Source organism: Chenopodium album, chromosome 19 (assembly GCF_948465745.1).
Source record: "Chenopodium album chromosome 19, dcCheAlbu1.1, whole genome shotgun sequence".
NCBI lineage: Eukaryota > Viridiplantae > Streptophyta > Magnoliopsida > Caryophyllales > Amaranthaceae > Chenopodium > Chenopodium album.
The window spans coordinates 4063409-4086375 of record NC_137852.1 but is presented as its reverse complement, the minus strand read 5'-3'; the positions used below and the strand labels follow the sequence as shown (position 1 = coordinate 4086375).

Below are 22967 nucleotides of genomic sequence, written 5' to 3'. Positions count from 1 at the left end.
TTAGCATATATGTCATTTGTGTACAAGTGCTGTGCATAATATTGGGTATAGTAAGTAATCCAAAAACATATGTAGTGCATAATTGTTTATTGTTAATATTAATCCGTATATAAGTACTACTCGTAATACTCCCTCCGTCCTTTAATTACATTCCAATTTCATAATTTACACGGGAATTAAGGAACTTGAAGTAACCTTAAAACCCATGATTAGAAAGTACTCTGTAGTATATACTCACTCTTTCTTAGTTTCAAAGTAATTTAAACAATTTTGTACGAGTCTTAAATTAGTTTAAGGTGACTAGTCAAACCTTGGGAGAAATAAGCAACATTGTGGATTTTGGATGAGGCATAAATGTTGGCAATAGACGACGCAAAGAAATCATCTCATCAGAATACACGAACTAAACACGGTAAATTGCAAGGTTGTTGATGAGATTATCCAATCTAGAAGTAATTTGGGATAACACGGTTGGCAACAGATATTTGGATACTTGGATTTACGTGTAGGAAACTAGGAATCAATCAAGTTTCACACGAACATCTGTCGATTGGGCTTGGGCCAAGTGTATAGTATTGTTTACAGATGGGCTGAGCGGCCCATAACATGTTATGTCAAAGTTTGACCAAAAAGCTGTTGAGAGCAACACAGGTCCATATATATATGTATATTATTACATAAAATACCGATGTGGGACAAAGAAATTATCAGGATTCATGACAAGTTTTCTGTTATTAGATGTCCTATGTTCTAATAGTCACACCTTTTGGCTCATCAGTAGTTCTTCTCTTCTCTCGTATCTATTAGTGTATAATATTTGAGCTCATATTTCACAAAATCGAAGTGAAGTTAAACCAAAGTGAAACCACATGTAGTGCGACGCAAAATGTAATCATTCTCATATGGCAACTACTATGTTTGTTAACCAATTTCTGGATGGAATGTTGTTCATTTTGGATGGTGTGTGGAGTTAATTAACAGTGTAACACCAGCTAGACTACAAGTCTTCTCTGAGTTCAGTAAAAATGGTTTAGCAGTGACAGCAACTGCGATGGCTAAAAAAGAGTTGAGTCTGTCAGACAACCGTGTGACCATCCCAAGCTCACAAAGTAGCCGGGGAACGATCATCTACGGCACCAGTGGTCCAAGAACCAAAGGTAGCTGTTAATCACGCTCTGATCACACGGTCATAATTCATCCACCAGACTTGGTTTTCTGTCTCCTTAGAACTCAAGGATACAGAGGTACGATCCTATAGAACAGATCCTGTTCAAGTAAGGTCGTATCCATCATACGCAGCTCAAGTGTTTATAAACACGGTGTATACTTTGTAAAAGAATAATGTGGGATTTGTCAAAAATTATGTCCTTGCTTGAAAAGTTGAAAGTAAATATCTATGCAAAACTATAAGGAAACATAAAACATAAGGTTGATTATATCTGACTAAATTGGACTTCAATAACAAGTCTCATCATCAATAAGCTGACATTGTTGGAGTTAGAGTTTAAACACATCGCGTTAACCAATTAAATTTAGTAATCCTTGTTAATAGTTGTCAAGATCAACATTATAGATATCCACTGATAAAACATACCTTTTTGATAGGCTGCCTCAATCGAGATCAAACAGTTACTTTGTGAATTGAGATGGACTGACAGCAACTAGAAATTTAGGGCGATTTTGGGGACTCGTCTCTCCAATCCCAACCTCAGTCCATGGCTGCACCATACTCGTGAGCTAATGCAACCTAGAAGATCCTTTGTGCAGTTGTGCACTATATTTTGGCAATTTAGTCTGCTGTGTTGTTAGCTATTGAATTAGACATACTAACATTACTGCAAGGCCTGAAATAAAGTACTCAGTAAGTCAGTATCAGTCCTTAGGACAAAGATCTACGGAAATTTTAGCTCAAAAATCAATGTCTTCCATTTTTTTGATCCAACATGAATGTTTTAAGTGTCAATACATTGTTGGAATGTTATGTTTCCAGCACAAGAACTTGAGCCAAAATAAGAAGTCTTAACAAACGAAGTAGTTCATAAGAATCATAAACAACAGAGTACAGACAGGCAGAACAAAATCAATACAGATATCAATTGATCAAACATTCAGAACAGTCATTGGTAACAATAAAGTAATGGGGGGGGAAGCATTGTCAGTGCAGGCAGTTCTGTTCATCCTGTAACTCTGTAAGAAATTGATTTTGAGAAACCAATCTTATTTGGCAAATACGTATAATGAATTTATGATGACTTGCTAATAAGATATATAAAATCTTATTTTGATAGAAAAACATTAAAAGAGGATCAATATCTTAAGCTACGCATTCAAATGAAATTTTTTTAATCATTCGTTGTACCACAGGCTTATCATTCTTGTAAAGTACATACTGATGAATGTAAGCATATTGTTATGAAGTTTCTAGGAGCTACGATTTGTTAGGTCTTGCAAAGGTAACAAACATTCAACTGATTTGCATTAATTAGTTACTAATAAAATATAAATAATACTCTGTATGCATGTCTACTGCACATTGTCTAGGATGGTATGATCAGGCCCCTGAAGAGATCCAGGCATCTTCTGTCAGACAACGTGATAAGTTGCAGAATTGAGGGAAGAGAGTTCTTTGAACTATGGCTATAACCATGCCATATAAACAGACTAAAATTACTACTCCGTAATAGATTATAGTTAAAGATATTATTGGTCAAAATGATGAATTAACAAAACACCGGGGAAATATCAATATGGTAGAATCGTAGAACCAGTAAACAGAGCAAGTACGTACATATATTGGTCATAATTTACCATTTGTAAGCAACACTTCAGTTCACACGGCATAATTTACATCAATTACATGGTCACAAGACCAGTTCTAATAATAGTACCTAGTCAAATAACCTTTGCATCAACAAAAGGCTAAATCTACTGATCACAGTAATGTTTACATATGAGAAAAATTCAAACAGTAAGTAGCAATTAATTTAATTTACTCTAAAGGATGGGATCAGCATACTAATTCCCCTTCTGACCAAAATAAAATTGAAAATAAGTGTTCAATGTTTCAGGGTCATAATCATGATGTTCATTACACAGACCGATTCCAGATATGGTATAATATCTCTAATTAGTTCTAGTTATGACATAGTAAATGAGCAAAGAAGAAAGGAAAAAAAAAAAGAAAACAAGTACTCAACTTGACAATTTCTTTAAAAATGTTTCCTAATGTAACGCGAAAGTAAGATGACTAGTTACACTAATCTAAAAATTCAAGTAGGGGTGTGTGATCAGCTGTGATAGATGTTTTTGAAGTTTGAAATTTTCCTCTGGAATTAATCAAATCCTTCAAGTTGCATGATATGTTAACTATATAAACGAGTACAATCTTTAAATTTTGAAGCAACATTCTTAACCTGCACACAAAGATTAACAAGTAACTTGAAAATAATCAGAGTGAAGGAGTGCAGGCAGCTGAAATTTTCAGCACAACATACACAATGGCAAATTTCTTGCTTATTAATTTTGTCTGTGCTTTCGCATTGCTTCCACTGTTTACTAACGTAGCTGCAGATTCATACGAATACAAACCCTCACCATACTACTCACCCTCATACGTGTACAAATCCCCACCACCCTACTCTCCCTCATACTCCTACAAATCCCCTCCATACGAATATAAGTCTCCACCACCCTATGAATATGGCACCTACTCACCCTCGTACTCCTACGAGTCCCCTTCATATTACAAGTCTCCACCAGCTTACAAGTCCCCTTCATACTACAAGTCTCCACCAGTTTACAAGGCCCCTTCATACACCTATGAGTCCCCTTCATACTACAAGTCTCCACCAATTTACAAGTCCCCTTCATACTCTTATGAATCCCCTTCATACGACTACAAGTCTCCACCAGCCTACAAGTCCCCTTCATACTCCTATGTGTCCCCTTCATACGACTACAAGTCTCCACCAGCCTACAAGTCCCCTTCATACTCCTACGAGTCTCCTTCATACTACAAATCTCCACCACCCTACAAATCCCCTTCATACTCCTATGAGTCCCCTTCGTACTACAAGTCCCCTTCATATGACTACAAATCCCCTGAACCCTACAAGTCCCCTTCATATGACTACAAATCCCCCGAACCCTACAAGGCTCCTTCATATGACAAGTCCCCTTCATACTACTACTCTCCTAAACCATACTACTACTCACCCTCGTACTCTTACAAGTCTCCACCTCCTTACTAATTAAAGCTAAAGTCTCCACCATCATACCTAGTGCCCTAGCTTCATAATCATAAGTCACTCTCCCTAATACGGTTTATCTTCTACTTTTTCTACAAACAATTAAGAAAAATGTCAAAGATTTGTTGTTTATTTCCACAATTTGTTTACTGTCTTTGTTACTTGGATGTTGAATAAAAGTGTAATAAGTGTGCTTGGTTGCTGTGGGCTATTGACCCTACTGTTATATAAGAAATAATGTATCTGAGTTCTTAATTGAATTTATGGATTGATAATCTTGTCTAGTCTCCAGCGTTCTATTTACGTGCACCTCATGCTGCATACATCACATTTATAATCACAGGTACAAGAATGAAATCCAAATCGTACACAAGTACTACAAAGCCAAGTTAATATGGTAGTAGTTTTTCAGTTTTTCCTCAACCGATCAAGAACAGACGTGATTTTACCATTATTTTTGTCTAGGCTACCATTATTATATCATAGAATTGAAGACTGATATCTATAAACAATCCCCGTAAATAAATAAATAAATAATCTATAAATATAAAGCTTCCTGAAATCCTTAATACCCTTATTCCTACTTTTCTTTTCTTTTCTTTTCGAAGCACTTAATCTTTCTTTTTTTAATGAAAGGTTATAGAAGAATTACTCCGTCAATCGAAGGGATAATAAAGTCATTAAACTAATTAGAAATTAACCTACCATTAAATTATTAAAAATTGAAATTTATTCGTATTTATCAAATTTTAAGAAACAGAAGATAATTACTTATATTTTACCGCCTTAGACTGCATATCATTAAAACTGATTACCCCTTATATACCCGCATACCCGCAATAGACTTACATTCCTAGTTTTTCCCAAAAGAAAAAACCCTAAAAAATTAAACCATAGCACAAAATTGCGAATTAGCAACTAATCACCCATTCAACAATGAAAAATAGGAATAAAAAAACTGGCTATTTTGTTAACTATAGAAATAAAACCATCAAGAAGAAGATTAAGTCAATGACGATATCTCAACTTCGTTCTAAGAAACAAATTTCCCTCAATATATCACTCTCTCAGTTTCTACGCAACGTCGATAATGTTGATAGAATGATTAAGGTATTTTTTATTTTTATTTTTATTTTTTTTGTATATATACTACGTACTATTTTTTTGTCTTACTAAACCCTAATTTTTTTTTTTAGGTTTTTTTTTTTTTGTTTAGATTAATTTATTTGAGTAAAGAATACATTTTTATAAAGTTTTGTGAATAAGTTAAACAAATTGTTGTGAACTTGTGGTTAGTTATTGTTTAATTTAATTTGTGGGTACAATTATTTTCATAAGTTGTACCTCCAATGAAGTGTTGAGTAAGGATATCATGACGTCCATAGAACGTTGATAATTTGATAGTAATTATTGTTGTGTATGTGTTTTTCTTTCCCCTTCCTAATTTGTTCTTCGATTCGATTCGATCCGCAGTCAGTGACGAGCAAGGAAAAACATGGACGGTGAACCGACGGGATATTACTGAGATCACATCATGCTGTAAAGGTTGTGGCTTCTTCTTCTCCCAAAGTGACACAAAAATCCATGAGTGCAAGAGTTATAGACCCTCCGAAGATCCTACTAAAAAATTACCAAGATTTTATATTATCATGCATTGTCAAGTTTCTCAAAGCTACTCATATACAGGAACAAAAAGTAGTTGGCATAAATTCCCTCCGGGAGAATCATCTTCCATATCACTAATAAGATTTCTTCTGGAGAAGCTCGGTTTCTATTTTCGTGAACTTCAATTGATGTTGATCGATGCTTGGCTTGTGCAACCGAAGGCTCATTCCACGGACATCTCACCCGTCTTAAAGGTCCAATTCGAAGGCCCTGATGGTTCGAAGCTAGAAAGAAAGTGTGATGTTGTGTTTACACCAGCTTATATGAATTGTCCTTCTTGTTCAGATTTAATTGATGAAACACAACTGAGCTATGTTGTGCAACTTAGACAGTACGCTTCTCAAGACAAAACTCTTCGAGCTATAAAGTTACGTGTGCTGACCACACAACCAACACTTTTCAACATTAAGAAGATGAAGATTGCAAATCAAGGAGTGGATTTCTTATTTGCTACTAGAAAAGATGCCGAGAATTTGTACAACTTCCTCGCTACACAAAGACCTATTAAGCCTGATCAATTTCGCAAGAAACTTGTTAATTCCTCTGATCCTAACAGCAATAATCATACCGAGATTTGGTACATCTCAGCTGTGATCTGGCCTATTTACCCGAATGATCTTATACATCTCCCTCAAAGTCTCATTGCTTCACATCATGTTGGACCTTTAGGTATTTGTATATCTTCCTATAATTTTATTAGAGTTCTAGATCCCTTAACACTGACTCAGTGTCAGATACATGGCAAAGATTTTTGGAAGGAACCTTTTGAGCCTCTAAAGACTAGTAGTGAACTAGTGGAGTACAAAGTTTTAGATGTGGAGATCATTTTGAGTGGACAGTTATATTTTATTTTTTTTTTATTTTTATTTTTTTTTTTTTTTTTTTTTTTTGAGTGGACAGTTATATTCTTTAGCAAATGTACGAGTTGCACGGGTCTCAGATATTGGTAAGAATGGTACAGAATCTTTGGTTAAAACTCATCTTGGTAATGTTTTGAAGCGTGGGGATTATGTTCTTGGTTACGAATTGTGCAGTACGAATTATTCTGCTGATGTTGAAATGGAGGACTGTGTGGATATACTGCCAAATGTTGTTCTGATTAAGAAGAAATATGCAGCAGCAAAGCTGCATATTAAGGTTACTAGGCAGAAGAAGGCAAGTCCAGAATATCAACAGTTCTTGGGAGATTTAGAGAAGAATCCAGAAGCGATGTTCAATTTGTCATTGAATGACAGAGAAGGTGAAAATCAAACCTCTGAAGAGGTATCTATGAAGCTAGATAATTCAGAACTTAAATTGGAAGAATTGCTTGCTGATCTTGATTTGAGTGATTGAGAAGCTAAAAATCTCTAATCTAGATTTCAATTATATTGTAGGATATGTTTGCGAACTTTCAAATGCATTGTGTGAGTGAATTTGTTAATTTTTGTTTAAATGAACAATAAGTTAAGTTTCGTGCAAGCTATATAAATTCCTGCACTGCATCCTTAGCTTAGAATGCCGAATGACAATTAGAAGATGCTTTTAACTGTCTAACCAGAAAGGAACAAAATAATAATAATAATAATAATAATAAAGTTAACTGCAAAAAAATGCAGATGGCCTGAAATTCACCAACAGAGTTAGAGTTTTGGACTCAACAGAGCCCTTATTTACTCATTTATATCAAGTTTATATTAGCTTTCAGGGATGAGGCTCTTGCAATCACCCTAGGTTTTGCGATGACCCTCTACGTACACAGGGCAGAGAAACTTTTTTCAAGGTGAAAACTAGGCTGCAGGTTCGGGTATAAAAATAGATACACGGTCCTAAAGTAATAAACGGATTGTGAAACTTGAGAAGCTAGATCCACAACAACAACGCTTGCACCTAATACCTAAGCAGGCATCCCTTCACTTTGGCCTCCTAAAGTCATTGACTGAACACAGGCAAGCCAACCCTCTTTTTCTCTTATTTCCCCTCGTTCCCCCATCCTTTTTGTTTACATTAAATGAATAAGTGGGGTGTTTCCTAAACAGGCTGACACCAAAAGGAACCAACTAATAGATATTTTCCAATCGTAACAGCAATTACAGTTGATACGTGATACAAGACTTCATGATACAGACATCTACGAGTCCTGGAGTTAAGTCATCTTAGATCCAACATATCCTAGATACTAGTACTTGTACAAAATTAAGATGTACTCGTATTTTAAAAGCATGATGGATCAACATATAAAGAAAACAAACACCAAACTATAGGCTTGTTGTTACACAGCATACTAATGGCCGTGAATACACATCTTATCTAGTCCCTACATATGCTAGAAAAACCAATTGGCACATAAGTAGTAGTGTAGTACTCCATTTATTTCATTGTATCTATCTAATCAGATTCCTTTTGATTCCTTATATCGTTAAAGTATCAATGCACTATTACTCGTCATTTCAAACTACCAATGTACGAATTACGGAGTATCTAACAATTCCAGGATATGTATTCAAATTTGCACAACAATAGTATATGTGAATAATATGATCATATTGCTCCATAAACCAGTAAACAAAATTTCATATCCAAAACAAAGAAATGTTTATTGATTGTTTACCTATTTGAAGTATCCTCTTTTAGCTCTGTTTAGAAGCAATGAGCTGTTTTTTAAGAGCTTCATTTTCTCTCCTGAATTTCATCATCTTCTGCTTCAGCAAATCCATCTGCTTATCTGACGAAGAAAACTGTTGATCAGCCGCTTTCGTCTTCGAAAAGAGCAATTCCTTCTCCAGATCCCTAACTTTCTTACTCAATTCCTTCTTCTCTTCCTGCTCTGCAAATATACAATCTCTCAGATCCTCAATCTCTACTAGACTCTTCTCCTCCACATCCTTCAATCGATTCCGTAACGAAATCAGCTCATGATGCAGCTGATAAATTGTTGCTTCATCCGCCGATTTTTGGCGCGAAATCTCCTCAATTTGAGCTTCCAAAACCCTAACTTCTTCCTCGTGATTTTGCTTCAATGATTCAACAGATTTCCGATGATCTTTTGCAATTTTGAATGATTCGGTAGTTAATTTCTGCAATTCTTCCTTCAAATTGTGAGATTTTCCTCTGTGTTGTAGTTGAAGCATAAGATTATTTAGGGTTTCGAGATGAAGGTGCTTCAATCGCTCATTATCTCTCTTCAAAGTGGAGCAGCTGAGCTCGAGAGATTGACGATGATTGATTTCGGCATTGAAGTTGGATTTTAGGGTTTGGATTTCATTGATGCCATTTTCGAAATCATTGGAGATTTGATCAGCGAGGGAGAGTAACTTCTCCATTTCTTAATCGCTCGTTGCCGCCATTTTTAATAGCAGTATGGGCTTTTCTTTTTTTTGAAGGGAAGCAGTATGGGCTTTTCGGTCAATTACTACTAATTAACATGGAACTTTTTTTTTTTTTTAAAAAAAGGAATTAACATGGACTTTTGTAATACGGGAGTATACTTAATACTTCCTCCGTTTCTATTTAGTTGACGCGTTTGATTTAGGCACATATATTAAGGAGAAGAGAGAGAGTGATAGAAAATGAAAAAGCAAGTGGGGTAGCTTTTAAATGTAAGGTAAAAAATTTACCCAAAAAGGAAACGTGTCAACTAAAAAGAAACTTCTTAAAAAGGAATATGTGTCAACTAAAAAGAAACGGAGGTAGTATAAGTTCATGATAAATGTGATAACTAATTTTGAATGAGTAATATACTAATATGATTTATTATATTGTAAAATATTAACACAAATTTTAATCTTTAAACTATAGAATCAAAATAAATTATACAAAATATTAATTTTATGTATTTGATAATTTTAGGTGCAATTTTTTATTTGATTATCTGATTTGATCTCCACTTTGACTTTACTTGATTCACGGATTAATTTGGATTTTTAATTGAGGGTTGTTAAGGCTTGATCTCGATCAAATATGTTGATGAATAACTTTGACTTGGGTTCTTGATTGAGGGCCAATCAATGAGGCTTGATCTCGATCAAAGATTGTTGATATAGACCTTTGTCTGAAATTTTTGATTAAGGATCGTCGAGGATTGATCTCGATCAAAGGTTATTTGGTGTAGATGTTGAACTACACAGACTTGTGATGCACTTGCTGCTTTGAAGTTCTGCTTTCCTCCGTGGGGCCATCGAGGCTTGATCTCGTTTACGACTTTACGAATGATATTCTTGAGTAGAACAACACGTCGAATGCTTATTGCTCTTCTAGATGATTAGAAGTGTTCTAGAGCATTGACTAGGTACACTTCCATAAATTATGATACGAAATTAAAAGCATTATTAACATTGACTAGGTACACTTCCATAAGAGCATTATTTGTGTATAGAATTATGGTGTATAGAATTCAAAAGCCAATTTCCATTAAGTCTATTACCTTATAATCAAACTTTGTTGTTACAATTACTTTATTCATTCTCTCCAAAAATAAAAGAAATACTCCCTCCGTTCCACAATGATGTTCCTGTTTGGAAACTTTGACTTTTTTAAGAAAGAGAGAATCTTCTAAATTTCTCTTAATCTATAAGAATAAATATAGTCATGTGGGATCTAGTTTGATTCGTCTTGATGAGTAGATTATTAATATCTAACTTTTATAATTTTTGCTATTGTGAGATTAAAGATATTTGCGGTCAAAGTTGAGTAAAAAAATTACATCAATTTACGAAACAGGAACATTATTATGAAACGGAGGGAGTAAAAAATTACATTGTTCATAGGCTGCAAAAAGTTTGTTGGGGAGTCTGTCAGACAATCGTGTGACCATCCCAAGCTCACAAAGTAGCTGGGGAACGATCATCTACGGCACCAGTGGTCCGAGAACCAAAGGTAGCTGTTAATCACGCTCTGATCACACGGTCATAATTCATCCACCAGACTTGGTTTTCTGTCTCCTTAGAACTCAAGGATACAGAGGTACGATCCTATAGAACAGATCCTGTTCAAGTAAGGTCGTATCCATCATATGCAGCTCAAGTGTTTATAAACAGGGTGTTTACTTTGTAAAATAACAATGTGGGAGTTATAGAGTTGATGTTTTAGAGTTAAACACACTGCATTAACCAATTGAATTTACAAATAACTAATCCCTTTAACCTCGAATTGTTGTCAAGTTTTCTATTATAACTACTTGTTCGGCAAACCTCAAGTAGAGATCAAACAGCTTACTTTGTGACAGCAACTTCCTGACCTCAGTCCATTGCTGCATTATACTCGATACTCATGAACAATACATTTTGGCTTAAATATCTTATTGAGCATGATGGATATCCAGACTAAATCCATCATGATAAAGATTATGCATACGAAATATGGGGTGGATTACTCCTTTGCTAATGATAAAGATGCCATGGCATTGTTTAAGTTCCTTGATACTCGAGCTCAGATTAAACGCTTTCATATACACGAGCAATGCAATTTTACGACAGTAGTCTGCCCTATTTCGAGGGTAGTCTAGTTTTTCTCCCTGCAAAGGTCTCAGCTATTTTGGGAGTACATCAATACTTGGGGCCTTTGGTTATTTGTACTCCGTACTATTTAAAGGATTCCGATTTTCTTTAGCAAATGCGTGTGTTGCTAGGGTCTCAGGTTTCGACGTTAATTATGAAGTTAATTTCGAAGTGAATGCCAGATACAGTATGTTTTAGGATCTTAGAAACACATAAGAATTATGTCAAATACAGTATGTTTAGGATCTTAGAAATACATTGTAAGAATAAGAAATTTTCTTCGGTAAACTGTTTATTGCGTCCACTGTATACCTTTCCTCAGGATGTCACACATAAAATTAGAGAATTTAGAATTGTTTCGAGAATTATCGAATTCGACCTTGTGTTTCCTACTTCAACATACATATATACAGTATATAGAAAATACTCCCTCGGAAATTTTAGTCACATACACTCCATACTAATTTAGGTTGTTGGAGAAGAGATGGAAAGAGTACTTGAGCAACGAGTTTTTTTTTTTACTCGGTATATATATATACACCTATCCAGCATCCAAAAGTTATGTAGTAAATCCAGAACATTTACATGTATGCCGCTGTAGCGGACAGACATAACAATCCAAAAATGGAAGTTTTAGCACTCTAACCATCGCAAAATTCAAATGTTGAGCACCCAGTCTTTCTTCCTTTCATCTGGCATACAGAGAAACATCTTTCTCCATAGAGGGTCATCATGAATATACCTTGCTGCTTTCACGTATGAAGCTCCATCTATTCCTTCTAGCGAGTTCAGTGCCTCCATACATCTAACAACATCGTGAACTTGCACAGATTGGTACCCACAACCATCACCGCTATCAGCAACTGAATCCAAGGAAGGGGTTAAGCTAAACTTCTTACTGATTTTTTGTCTCTTAGGAGCAGTAGACTTCTCAACCAATATATCTTTACATGGGGTCTCTGGAGTTTGACGTTTCTCAATTCTCTTGGTTCTATAAGGATCTCCATCTCCTTCACTGGAATCTCCTCTAATGTATTGGATTTCTGGATCACCAAATATCACGCACAATTTGTCATAATCTTTCAATCCTTTCTTCCTGAAGCTTTTAGCTCGCCGATATTTCTGCATTAAAAGAACAAATAATTCAAGTCCACAATAAAGGATGCTCATCAAACTAATGGCATGAATTATTACCAAATCTCAACTATTAATTGTAGAAAAAGGTTGCAAATCATACCGTTGACAATTTTCTCCACACAGCATCTGAAGCAATAACTTCTCCAGTTATCGAGTCATACACAATGTCTCTCTCCTGCAACAGGTTACTAAAGTCACTCCATCGAGCCCTCAGGTTGTGATATTTATTCTTCAACTGCAAATATGTGTATTCCTTCCCTGTTCTTTGTCTCAGAGCTTCTGCAATACTTTTCCATGCTGCGTTGGCAAAAGTAGTTGCTTGCATGTTTCCCTTAGCAATTTCTTCTGCCATTATATATACAAATAAAGATTCATATTTTTCAGTCCACAGAACTTCCACTCCATCAATTTTCAGTGTGTCATAGTCACCAACATCCTGATTTGAGTCTACCATTCTACCAGGTCCAGTCACTTCCCTGGTATTTAAGGTGTTCATGAATTAATATCACATATAAGACATTAAACATGCAACACTAACACAGCATATACTTGCAATTTTCTTTTTATTTAAAAAAGATAAGAAAAGAAACAAAACCAAGAGAGAAACGTAGCTGTTGATGATGACTCCATAACAATAAACAGAGAATTCTTCAGGCATATAATTGAAGACAAATTGCACTTGTGATTATTCCAGTATGGGCAGGTCTTGGGTCAGACTCACACTAACTACTAGTGATGTGTGAACCATCAAAATTCACCAAAATGGAAAAATATCATCCCGACTCCGTCAACAATAAGCTAATGTGAGACCGACAGACCTGCTACATTCAGCATTCGGCAAACTGACAGACTAGTATAACTTTAGAGCTTATTCTCATTTTATATACAAACACCAATTATGTCATCTAGCAAAATGCAAAGTCCACATTCTAATCTCTCTAGTCTCTACTAAGAAATGATCATTTTTTTGTGGTAGAGTGGCACATTTAGACAGCAGAAGGCACTTAATTACGTCTACTACAGAAGTTCAAAATTCAGTCAGGCATCAATGCCTAAAAGGGCATAGTCCAAAGCATGTCCTGAGTTAAAGAGGTGAACTCAAACAAGAAAGGACAGCACAATGTTCAAACCTATTTGTTCTTCATAGCTCATCAATTGACAAGATTGGCAAACTTGTAGTACTGTAGTGGTATACAGCATATCCCCCTTGTCTGCCAATAATAATTCATCAAGACACATATCGTGAGAAAGCCTATCAACTACAAATATGAGAATGTGACAATAATCCAAAGAGGGACCTTGCGCTTAAACTTGTTCTGCATTAGATTTTTGATAACATTTCTGGCAACACATGCTCCTACAGTCCTATACTCCTATGTATACATAATTTGCCAGATGCAATAGGAAGACTCGCTGCTGAGAACATCGTAAATTTTTCCACTAAAAGCTCATTACGAGGCACATATAAGGATTTCTAGGACAACATGGCTTGATCAATCTCAAAGATTACATAAGCAGATAAGCCTTTCAATTGCAAATCTAGAAGAATCAAGAGTTAATGAGCTAAATATTTCAATCAAGTTGCAAGTAAAAAAATATTTCAATCTCTGGCATTTAATAAGCCGTGAGAATATATATATGGAAACCATGCATACATGCACTAGCTAGGGTACAAGCACGAGTCACACACGGATCGTATAAATACTCTTGGAAATCCTATGCGAATTTCAATAACACAATCAACCAGGAAATCTAAGTGCATTATGAACATATAATTATTTCAGTCTGTAAGTTTGGTATATGACAGGACCTTAAGAAATAATTCTTTTCAAATGTCGCAACTACATCTTTAAATGCTTGAAGCTCAAAGACACAGCCACGGGTTTTAAAGGACTAATGTTTGAAGCCTTAGACTCCTTGGCTTGTAAACCTATGCTGCATAGTATATATAGTTCAATCTATGCAGTGGAAATCCCAAAGTCTGTTTAACATCAAACAAAACTCTTTTGGAGGCGAAAAACTAGATCTATGCAATTGAAAAACCCAAATTCTGATAAACCATTAACAGCTCTAGAATTCGAACGCATTCGGCCCTTATAATAAATTAATAATTACTAATACATCACCTTCACCATCAAATGCACAAATACAATGCAGTGTAAAATTCAATTGCAATTCAGAAGAGACATTTTAACATCTTGTATATTCTAATGAATAATCAACATTAAGTGATCAGAGTCTTACTTGATTCAACTATCTCTATTCCTCAAAAATTATCCCCAATCTAACAATCAAACAATCAAATCATCCCTTAAAATCTGGGGGGAAAAAAATTAAACATCGATTCTATTTTACAACCAACAATTCATAAGAAATTAGCAATCAATAACTTAATAGAATTGAAAGTGCTACACTTTATATCTCTAAAAATAAAAACTGAAGTTTCTATATGAATTTATACCAAATTTAATCGTATTCTTAGATCAAAATTTCAGCAACATGGTAGTGAAAACATTGAATCATATCAAGCCCTAAATTCATACAATCAATGGGAAAAAAAAAATTAAAATAAACTTTTATGAGATAAATTTTCATAATTTAAAACAAAAATTAAACAGGGGAATGAGCAAAATTGCAGAAATTTCGATGAAATTAAAATATGAAAACAAATAAAGTTGAGAAATTACCTGGGATTCACACCATTCCAGGGAAGAACATCAAAAAATTGAATTTGGGAGCCCCACTTTGTTAGATTTAACTGAAACTCTACCAACAACTCTACAGTACTCGTTAATTTTTATTTTTTATTAATTAATCTTAGCAATAATACTCGAAACTCAATTTTTTTTTTTTTTTTTTTTTTTTCGGGAGTTAGGTGTGAAAATGGGCTTCAGGCCAGAACTAACTATACTGGATGTTAGTCCACCTACTGACCTACTTCCTCTTAACACTCCAAATAATGCTTTTTTTTTTTGGCTTGATTCTTTAAAAAAAATTTTAATAAAATTAATTTAATTTCAGTACAGTAAAAATATAATTTGGTTTGTGAAATTAAGTACAATTGGGTAAAAATCGGTAACCGCCAAAAAGAAAAATAAATAGAGAAATTTTCATTACATTCTTTGTATTATAACTAGAAAATTTTGTTACATTTATATTTTTGTCGTTTGTGGCTCAATTAACATCATAGGGAACATGTAGGAAAAGTGAGATATTAAACGATCTACCGTTATGTTCAATATTTAATTCTTTAAAAAACTGTTTTCTTCGGTACTCATTCTTTTAAAAGCTTGTTATGTTCGTTGTAATTTATCTTTAAAAATCCGTTAGATTCATCATATTTACCTAACAATCTAAGATTCGTTACATTTATCGTATTATACCGATATCTGAATTGAAAAAATCGCTCAAGTACACAACTTATATTCCATATAACTATGTACACAATATCAAACACTAAATGTATTTTTAAAAACTAACTTGATTATACGTGGACATACACATTGACCTACCATTTAAAATACAAGCAACGTTTTCCCATTGCTAGTTAACTCCTAATAAGTCCTAAGCAACATTCTCATGAAAAGTGTGACACATGACTATCCTCTATCCATTGGATAGGATCAAGGATATCTGACTCGATACCCAATTTTTCTTGATTTTTTTTTTTTTTTTTTTTTTTGTGAATAAGCATTTTCCTAATAAGGTAGCATATCTCCTCATTTTGGGATGGTTATTACAATATCACCAATTATGATTATTACCTCACTAATTACGATTATTAAACTTTCCATCCTCCTCTGAACTCTATTTTCGAAATTGCCACATTTTAAGGACTACTTGAGCAAATAAAATTAGATTTTGGACCAATCTCACTAGCATGCAAAGTTAAATATCTATGGCATATATATCAACAACATGTAAGAAAAGATATATAATTGGCAAATTATACATATATTCACGTGTACTCCGTAACATGAGTAATTGATTAAGTTAATTTACACGTGTTGATTTCAAATAGTATACTCATTTAAAACAAATAAAATGAGTAACGGCTTTTATTATCTTATGATTAAAGCAATACTCCACACTTCTATATACAATTAGTAGTATGGATTGATGAATGTAGCAAATTTGGATATTTATAATATAGAAATCGATACGTACAATTTTATACTAAGGGTCAGTTCACATGTACTTAATTTCAGTTCAGCTTCAATCAGTTCAGTTCAGTTCAGTTTGGTTTCAATCAGTTCAGTTCAATTTAGTTCAGCTCCTAATTCCCCTCTCTCATAAAATATTCATTTCAGCTCAGTTCAGTTCAGTTCAGTTCAGTTTAGCTCCAATCAGTTCAATTATGTCCAGTTAAGTTCAACTTAGTTCAGTAAATGTGAACAGGTCCTAAGCATAATACATGATTATAAGAAATATATTTTTGCATATATCGAAAATAAAAATTAAATAAAAAAAAATAAACCTCCAAAAGCAAAAGGGCACCTAATGCAATTTAAAGAATTTATGGCCCTAATACCCAAACATAAACACCACCTCGACTATATATACATGTACACCCCTCTCATATCAATCAACCATATAGCCTTGCTAAGCTCCTTAATTATTTTTCTCCTGTGTTTTTCATTCACTCTTTCACCCCTCAAAAAAATGGTTGGGCACAGCGCGACGATGAGAGAGCACAGATTCAGGCCAACGATGATGACGATGTCAACGTTGAGCACATTGGGAGAACGAGGACATGCACGTATTGCCGGCAACGATCCGAACGGGACGGTGTCATTCATCCATGATATGAGCTCCCCTTCATACCGCTGGCTTCTTCCTGGATGGCTTGCTGAAGAGCGAGTTCTTGCTAATGGACGTGTCTATAAGGTATATATATGCATGCTATAAATAAATAAATCCCTTTTTATTTCACGTCTTTAATTTGTTTGTATAAATAATTTAACCCTCTATTTGATATTAAACGTTGACTTCATTTTTTTTTTAATTACATATATTTTGACTGATGAATTGTCTTGAATGTATTGACAAATAATATTTCTAGTAGATATGTGTTATGAGTAATTTTTACAAATTTTAGAAGTGTTTTTATGTGTAATAATTCTTAGAATTTAAGGCTAAATGAAATTCAAATGAGATCGATTTGTTCTTCAAAATGAAAAATGAGATCGATTTAGTCATTTGCTTGTTAGAGCATCTCCAATGGCAAGCTACAATGCTTTGTAGCTTGCTTTTCCACATAAATTTCTAAGCTACAACACTTTTTAAGCAACAACTTGTTTCAATGGTAAGCCACAACATATTGTAGTTTGCAAAAAAATAAAGTTTTAAAAAAATAATAGATAATTATACACATGTTCCAATATGAATTGAGATTATTTGTCTCTTTTTCAATCAAGCATTTAGCTTGGTTGGGCTACAATTGCTAGCATGTTGCTCAATTTTTTATTCTCCAATGGTAAGCATGTAGCTAGGAACTTTATTTAAATTGCAAGCAAGTCCTTATAATTGAACCATTGGAGATGCTCTTAAGATCGGGGTTTGAGTGAACATGTTTTAAAGGTCTCCGTACAAATTGAAATTAAATAATGTCAAGCTTGTTTACATTAATCCAAAAATGATTATTCGGTTAATGTGTTTTTACATGCAAATAATCTTTATTTTGATTTATTGAATTTATTACATGTAGCAATTATTTGTGTGATTAATTTTTAAACGTTTATATATTAATTAAATATACATTCTAAACAAAATTTAAACATTACTCATTAATTTGTGAGAAGATAGACGAGATTGTATGTTTGTATAATTGTATCTCAATCAAATATTTGGTAGAAACTAGATCTAGACGTCTAGAGAACCAATTAATAAAATACTACGTATATAATCATATATCTAGAGAACACCAAAATAAACCATTCTATAAATTTATCAGTTTGTCTTGTGTGTGGCTGGCCATACTGTTGGGGTTTGGTGAGTCCGACTCACCGCGGAAATAAACCCAAAACCAAGACCGCACTCGCAATAAATAAAACCATAAACATAATTAAATTAATCACAAGATTAAGATAAGCTAATTACCCTTGACGCGTGCTTCGCTCCAAATGAGCTCTTACTTGAAAGCTTCAAGTCCCGCTCGCACGGAGACCTCCAACGAAGTCCACCCGCACCAACAAAACCGACTAGGTCCAATGTCTTGGAGTTAGCAAGACCCGACCAACAAAACCCGAGTAATAATATTGAGTTCAAAGGTTTTCACTAATTGTGATGCCTTTTCCAACTCTTACTCAAGCATCTTTCCCAATGCCCATACTTGGGTATTTATAGGAAATGATGGGAGTATCATTTGCTCTCCCATCAATGTGGGATACTTTGATTTTTCCATTTTATTTTAAAGCTAAAATAAAATTAATAATCAAGCTAGTAATAAATCAACAAGTGGCAAGCTCATGTGAGTGGTTAGGTGAGGACCATTTGGAGAAGGGGGGGACCAAACTTGCTCCCCACTCCCTCTCCCATAACCGGCCAACTCACTCCCACACACTCAAGGACCACAAGCCACATGGCACCCACCCTTGGGCACCAAGGCAGCCAAGGTGGGCTGCCATGTGCTGCTGTCCGTGGCAGCCACGCCCAGCAAGCCCAGCAAGCCCAGCACTTGCATGCGGGCTGCTGCTGCTGCTGGCCAGCATGCCCAGCATGCTTGTGCGGGCTGCTGCTGCTGGCCTTGTGCCTCGGCCAGCGCTGCTAGGCAGCAAGCAATGGCCTAGCCATGCTGCTGCTAGCTGTTGCGGGCTGGCGCGCCTAGCGTGCTAGCTCCAGCAGCTTGTTGCGGCATGGCTTGCTAGCCATTGCGCGCACAAGCCTAGCATGCTAGCACGCACTAGGCAGCGCCTAGCCTTGCGATGCTAGCATGGGTGCGCTAGCACGCACCAGCCAGCCTAGGCTCGGCTTGGTGCGCATGCTAGCCACCATGCTAGGCCATACGCCCTTAGCACTCGGTTTGCTAGGGCATTCCGATGCTAGGGGTATTTTGGTCTTTTGTTGATTTATTACTATTTCTTGTCTCGTCTTTCACTATTTTTCGACTCGACTTCCGACGCTCGGTTTCGACGCTCTAAGCTCGAATTTCCGACGTCTAAATAAATATTACTCGGTTGACTCATTAATTCCTTCCGAATTAATTCGTCGATTCGGTTTGTTGAATGCTTGGGTGTGACCCGAAGGGTTCAGTCAAGATTAAGCTGTAACATTAATTATCCATTAATATTACTGATCGGAAGCGGCCTCCACCCAGGCATTCCGATCACTTGACCTTACTGAATATATTAGCTTTCTAATAATTCTGAACCCGCTAACGGAATAGTACACTTGTTCGAAGGACACCATTCCTTTCAATCTCCCACTTGTCCTTCCGGACAAGTGCTCATTTTGTGTACAGCCCTTTCCTATGTCGCTTAATGTCTCTTCATGAACTATAAGGTAAGATTTATTTTGTCATCCTTATTACGTCCAGAAGTGTTTCCCGATTCCGAGTCCGACTGTCAATAAACAGATGATTTCTAAAATCCATCCGAGCACGGCCATGCATTTTACAGTCTCGCTCTACGAGAGGCCTTGAATACAACAAAGACATCTTCCCTATTTTACTAGGGGGACATTCCCAGTCTTGTAATGTAGCTCCTCTTACTGAGAGGACCTAGCCGCCCGAGTGTTGCCGTTATAATCCCCTATTACGGCAGACGTTTGACAACATCAAAGCGAACTAGTACTCAAACAAGAGAACTCACAATACTCATGGTCGAGGAAATAGGTTCCGATAGCCATAATGAGAAGTATACTTATGACAAATTTTTAATTTCTTAAAGTATTCTCATAGGTCGATCCAGTATGGTTCTAAACCAATACCTGTGCAAATGATTTATGACAATCATGTCCTCGTAGCACATGAAACGGTGCTATAAATCAGACTACACACTAATCTCAAACGGTCATTAATCGTCCATCGTTTAAATGACCTTGATTAGGGATAATTTTCGATTATAATATTCAATGTTCACTTAATAGGTGTTTCCTTACCAAGACTGGTCTTGATACCCTATTTTGAATATTCTCAGAATCGAATGGACTCATTATTTAATCCTAAACCACAATTAAATAGCATAACGGAGTAATAAAATGTTGCATGAAATTTTTATATTACTCCAAAACATGAATGGTTTTCCTTAGTGTCTTACATTAACTTTTTCTCAAAATTAACTAAAACACTAAACAAGGAAATCAAAGCCAGTCTCCTACATGCTTGATTCCCATTGCCTCAACGTGCTTGTTGTGCTTCACTTGAGGCAAAGGTTTAGTAAGTGGATCGGCTACATTGTCATCCGTTCCAACTTTGCAAATTCTGATTTCACCCTCTGATTTCCATTCTCGAATCATGTGAAATCGCCGCTTGACATGTTTGACCTTCTGATGTTCTCTAGGCTCTCTGGCCTGAGCAATAGCTCCATTGTTGTCACAATAGAGGGCTATTGGACCCTTTATAGAGGGTACAACATCAAGTTCGCCAACGAACTTACGAATCCAAACAGCCTCCTTAGCTGCTTCAGCAGCTGCCAAGTATTCGGCTTCAGTTGTAGAATCTGCAGTTGTACTCTGCTTTGCGCTCTTCCAACTAAACGCCCCTCCATTTAGACAGAACACATATCCAGATTGCGATTTGAAATCGTCTCTGTCTGTCTGGAAGCTTGCGTCGGTATAACCTTCCACAACCAAATCCTTTGTACCACCATACACCAGGAATTTATCCTTGTTCCTTTTCAGGTACTTTAGGATATTTTTGGCCGCAGTCCAATGCGCCTCTCCTGGGTCTGATTGGTAACGGCTCGTAGCACTTAAGGCATACGACACATCTGGCCTAGTACATATAATGGCATACATGATAGATCCAATAAGCGAAGCATATGGAATCTGATTCATTCTTACCCGCTCATCAGGTGTCTGTGGACACTGCTTCTTGCTTAGGGTTATGCCATGTGACATTGGCAGGTGACCTCTTTTGGCCTCCTCCATGCCAAATCGAGCAAGTACCTTATCAATATAAGTACTTTGACTCAATCCAATCATCCTTTTCGATCTATCCCTATAGATCTTGATGCCTAGTATGTACTGAGCCTCTCCCAAGTCTTTCATTGAGAAGCACTTTCCAAGCCAGGCCTTTACAGACTCTAACAACGGAATGCTGTTTCCAATGAGTAATATGTCATCGACATATAAGACTAGGAAGGTGATGTCACTCCCACTGACCTTCTTGTAAACACAAGATTCATCTGGATTCTTGATAAAACCAAACTTACTGATGGCTTCATCGAAACGCAGATTCCAACTTCTGCTTGCTTGCTTTAATCCATAAATGGACTTCTTAAGCTTACAAACTTTCCCAGCATTGTTTTGGTCGACAAAACCTTCAGGCTGTGTCATATACACAGTTTCTTCCAAATAACCATTAAGGAAGGCGGTTTTGACGTCCAACTGCCATATTTCATAGTCGTAATATGCAGCAATCGCTAGGAGGATCCGAACGGATTTAAGCATTGCAACTGGTGAAAAGGTTTCATCGTAATCAATACCATGAACTTGTCTGTAACCTTTTGCCACCAATCTAGCTTTGTAAATGAATACATTTCCATCTTTGTCGGTTTTCATCTTGAAAATCCACTTACATCCGATCGGTGTATAACCTTCGGGTAAGTCAACCAAGTCCCAGACTTGATTATCAAACATGGAATCCATTTCAGATCTCATGGCCTCTTGCCATTTAGCAGAGTCGGTGCTCGCCATCGCTTGCTTGTAGGTTGCCGGTTCATCTCCATCCATGATCAGGATGTCCTGATTCTCGGTTAATACTAAACCAAGATATCTATCAGGTTGAGATCTCGGCCTCAGAGACCTACGTAGGGTAATGGATTGAGCATTTGCATTGTCGGTTCGACTTTGCACATTTTGATCATTTTGACCTTCGTCAACAGATGCTGTTTGAGCACTTTGACTGTCATTATGATTTTGTTGCTCATCCTCACGAACTTCGTCGAGTTCGATTTTCCTCCCACTTGTCATTTTGGAAAGATGTTCCTTCTCCAAAAAGACACCATCGCGAGCAACAAACACTTTGTTCTCCGATTTGTTGTAGAAGTAATACCCTTTGGTTTCTTTTGGGTAGCCCACAAAGTAAACCTTGTCAGATTTGGGATGAAGTTTGTCAGAGATCAATTTCTTGACATATGCTTCGCATCCCCATATCTTTAGAAAAGATAACCTAGGAGGTTTCTTCGTCCATAATTCATATGGAGTCTTTTCTACAGCTTTTGATGGAGCACGGTTCAGTGTTAGTGCCGCAGTTAGAAGTGCGTGTCCCCAGAAAGAGATAGGA

At 36.0% G+C, this 22967-nt stretch overlaps 2 protein-coding genes, 2 non-coding genes and 1 pseudogene across 5 annotated transcripts; 1 reads left to right on the top strand and 4 right to left on the bottom strand.

The window, feature by feature from the left end:
* Nucleotides 1-1069: 1069 nt before the first annotated feature.
* LOC145596372 (small nucleolar RNA U3) lies at nt 1070-1284 on the bottom strand. The gene has a single exon (XR_014103214.1). It is a non-coding gene; the product is annotated as a small nucleolar RNA U3 (small nucleolar RNA).
* A 275-nt stretch (nt 1285-1559) lies between these two features.
* Nucleotides 1560-9238, bottom strand: LOC145595162 (protein At-4/1 pseudogene; annotated as a pseudogene). Its single transcript, XR_014102920.1, has 2 exons — nt 8503-9238; nt 1560-1844 (listed from the first exon to the last, which is right to left on the bottom strand). The product of XR_014102920.1 is annotated as a protein At-4/1 pseudogene (transcript).
* LOC145596158 (60S ribosomal export protein NMD3-like) lies at nt 5897-7247 on the top strand. Its single transcript, XM_081652581.1, has 2 exons — nt 5897-6718; nt 6813-7247. Exons 1-2 carry the CDS (start codon nt 5897-5899, stop codon nt 7245-7247), a joined length of 1257 nt encoding a protein of 418 aa, XP_081508707.1.
* Nucleotides 9239-10678: 1440 nt separating the features above from the next.
* On the bottom strand, nt 10679-10893 carry LOC145596373 (small nucleolar RNA U3). Its single transcript, XR_014103215.1, has one exon. It is a non-coding gene; the product is annotated as a small nucleolar RNA U3 (small nucleolar RNA).
* An 856-nt stretch (nt 10894-11749) lies between these two features.
* LOC145595085 (uncharacterized) lies at nt 11750-15368 on the bottom strand. The gene is made up of 3 exons (XM_081651443.1): nt 15211-15368; nt 12624-12999; nt 11750-12508 (listed from the first exon to the last, which is right to left on the bottom strand). The coding sequence occupies exons 2-3, from the start codon at nt 12975-12977 to the stop codon at nt 12044-12046; spliced, it is 819 nt and encodes a 272-aa protein (XP_081507569.1). The 5' UTR covers nt 12978-12999; nt 15211-15368; the 3' UTR covers nt 11750-12043.
* Between the last annotated feature and the right edge of the window lie 7599 nt (nt 15369-22967).

Coding starts and splice junctions, on each gene's coding strand:
- LOC145596158 (XM_081652581.1), top strand. CDS start 5,897: ATGCATTGTCAAGTTTCTCAAAGCTACTCATATACAGGAACAAAAAGT. Junction 6,719..6,812: donor GTGAACTAGTGGAGTACAAA/GTTTTAGATGTG, acceptor TTGAGTGGACAG/TTATATTCTTTAGCAAATGT.
- LOC145595085 (XM_081651443.1), bottom strand. CDS start 12,977: ATGGTAGACTCAAATCAGGATGTTGGTGACTATGACACACTGAAAATT. Junction 12,509..12,623: donor TGTGGAGAAAATTGTCAACG/GTATGATTTGCA, acceptor CTTTTAATGCAG/AAATATCGGCGAGCTAAAAG.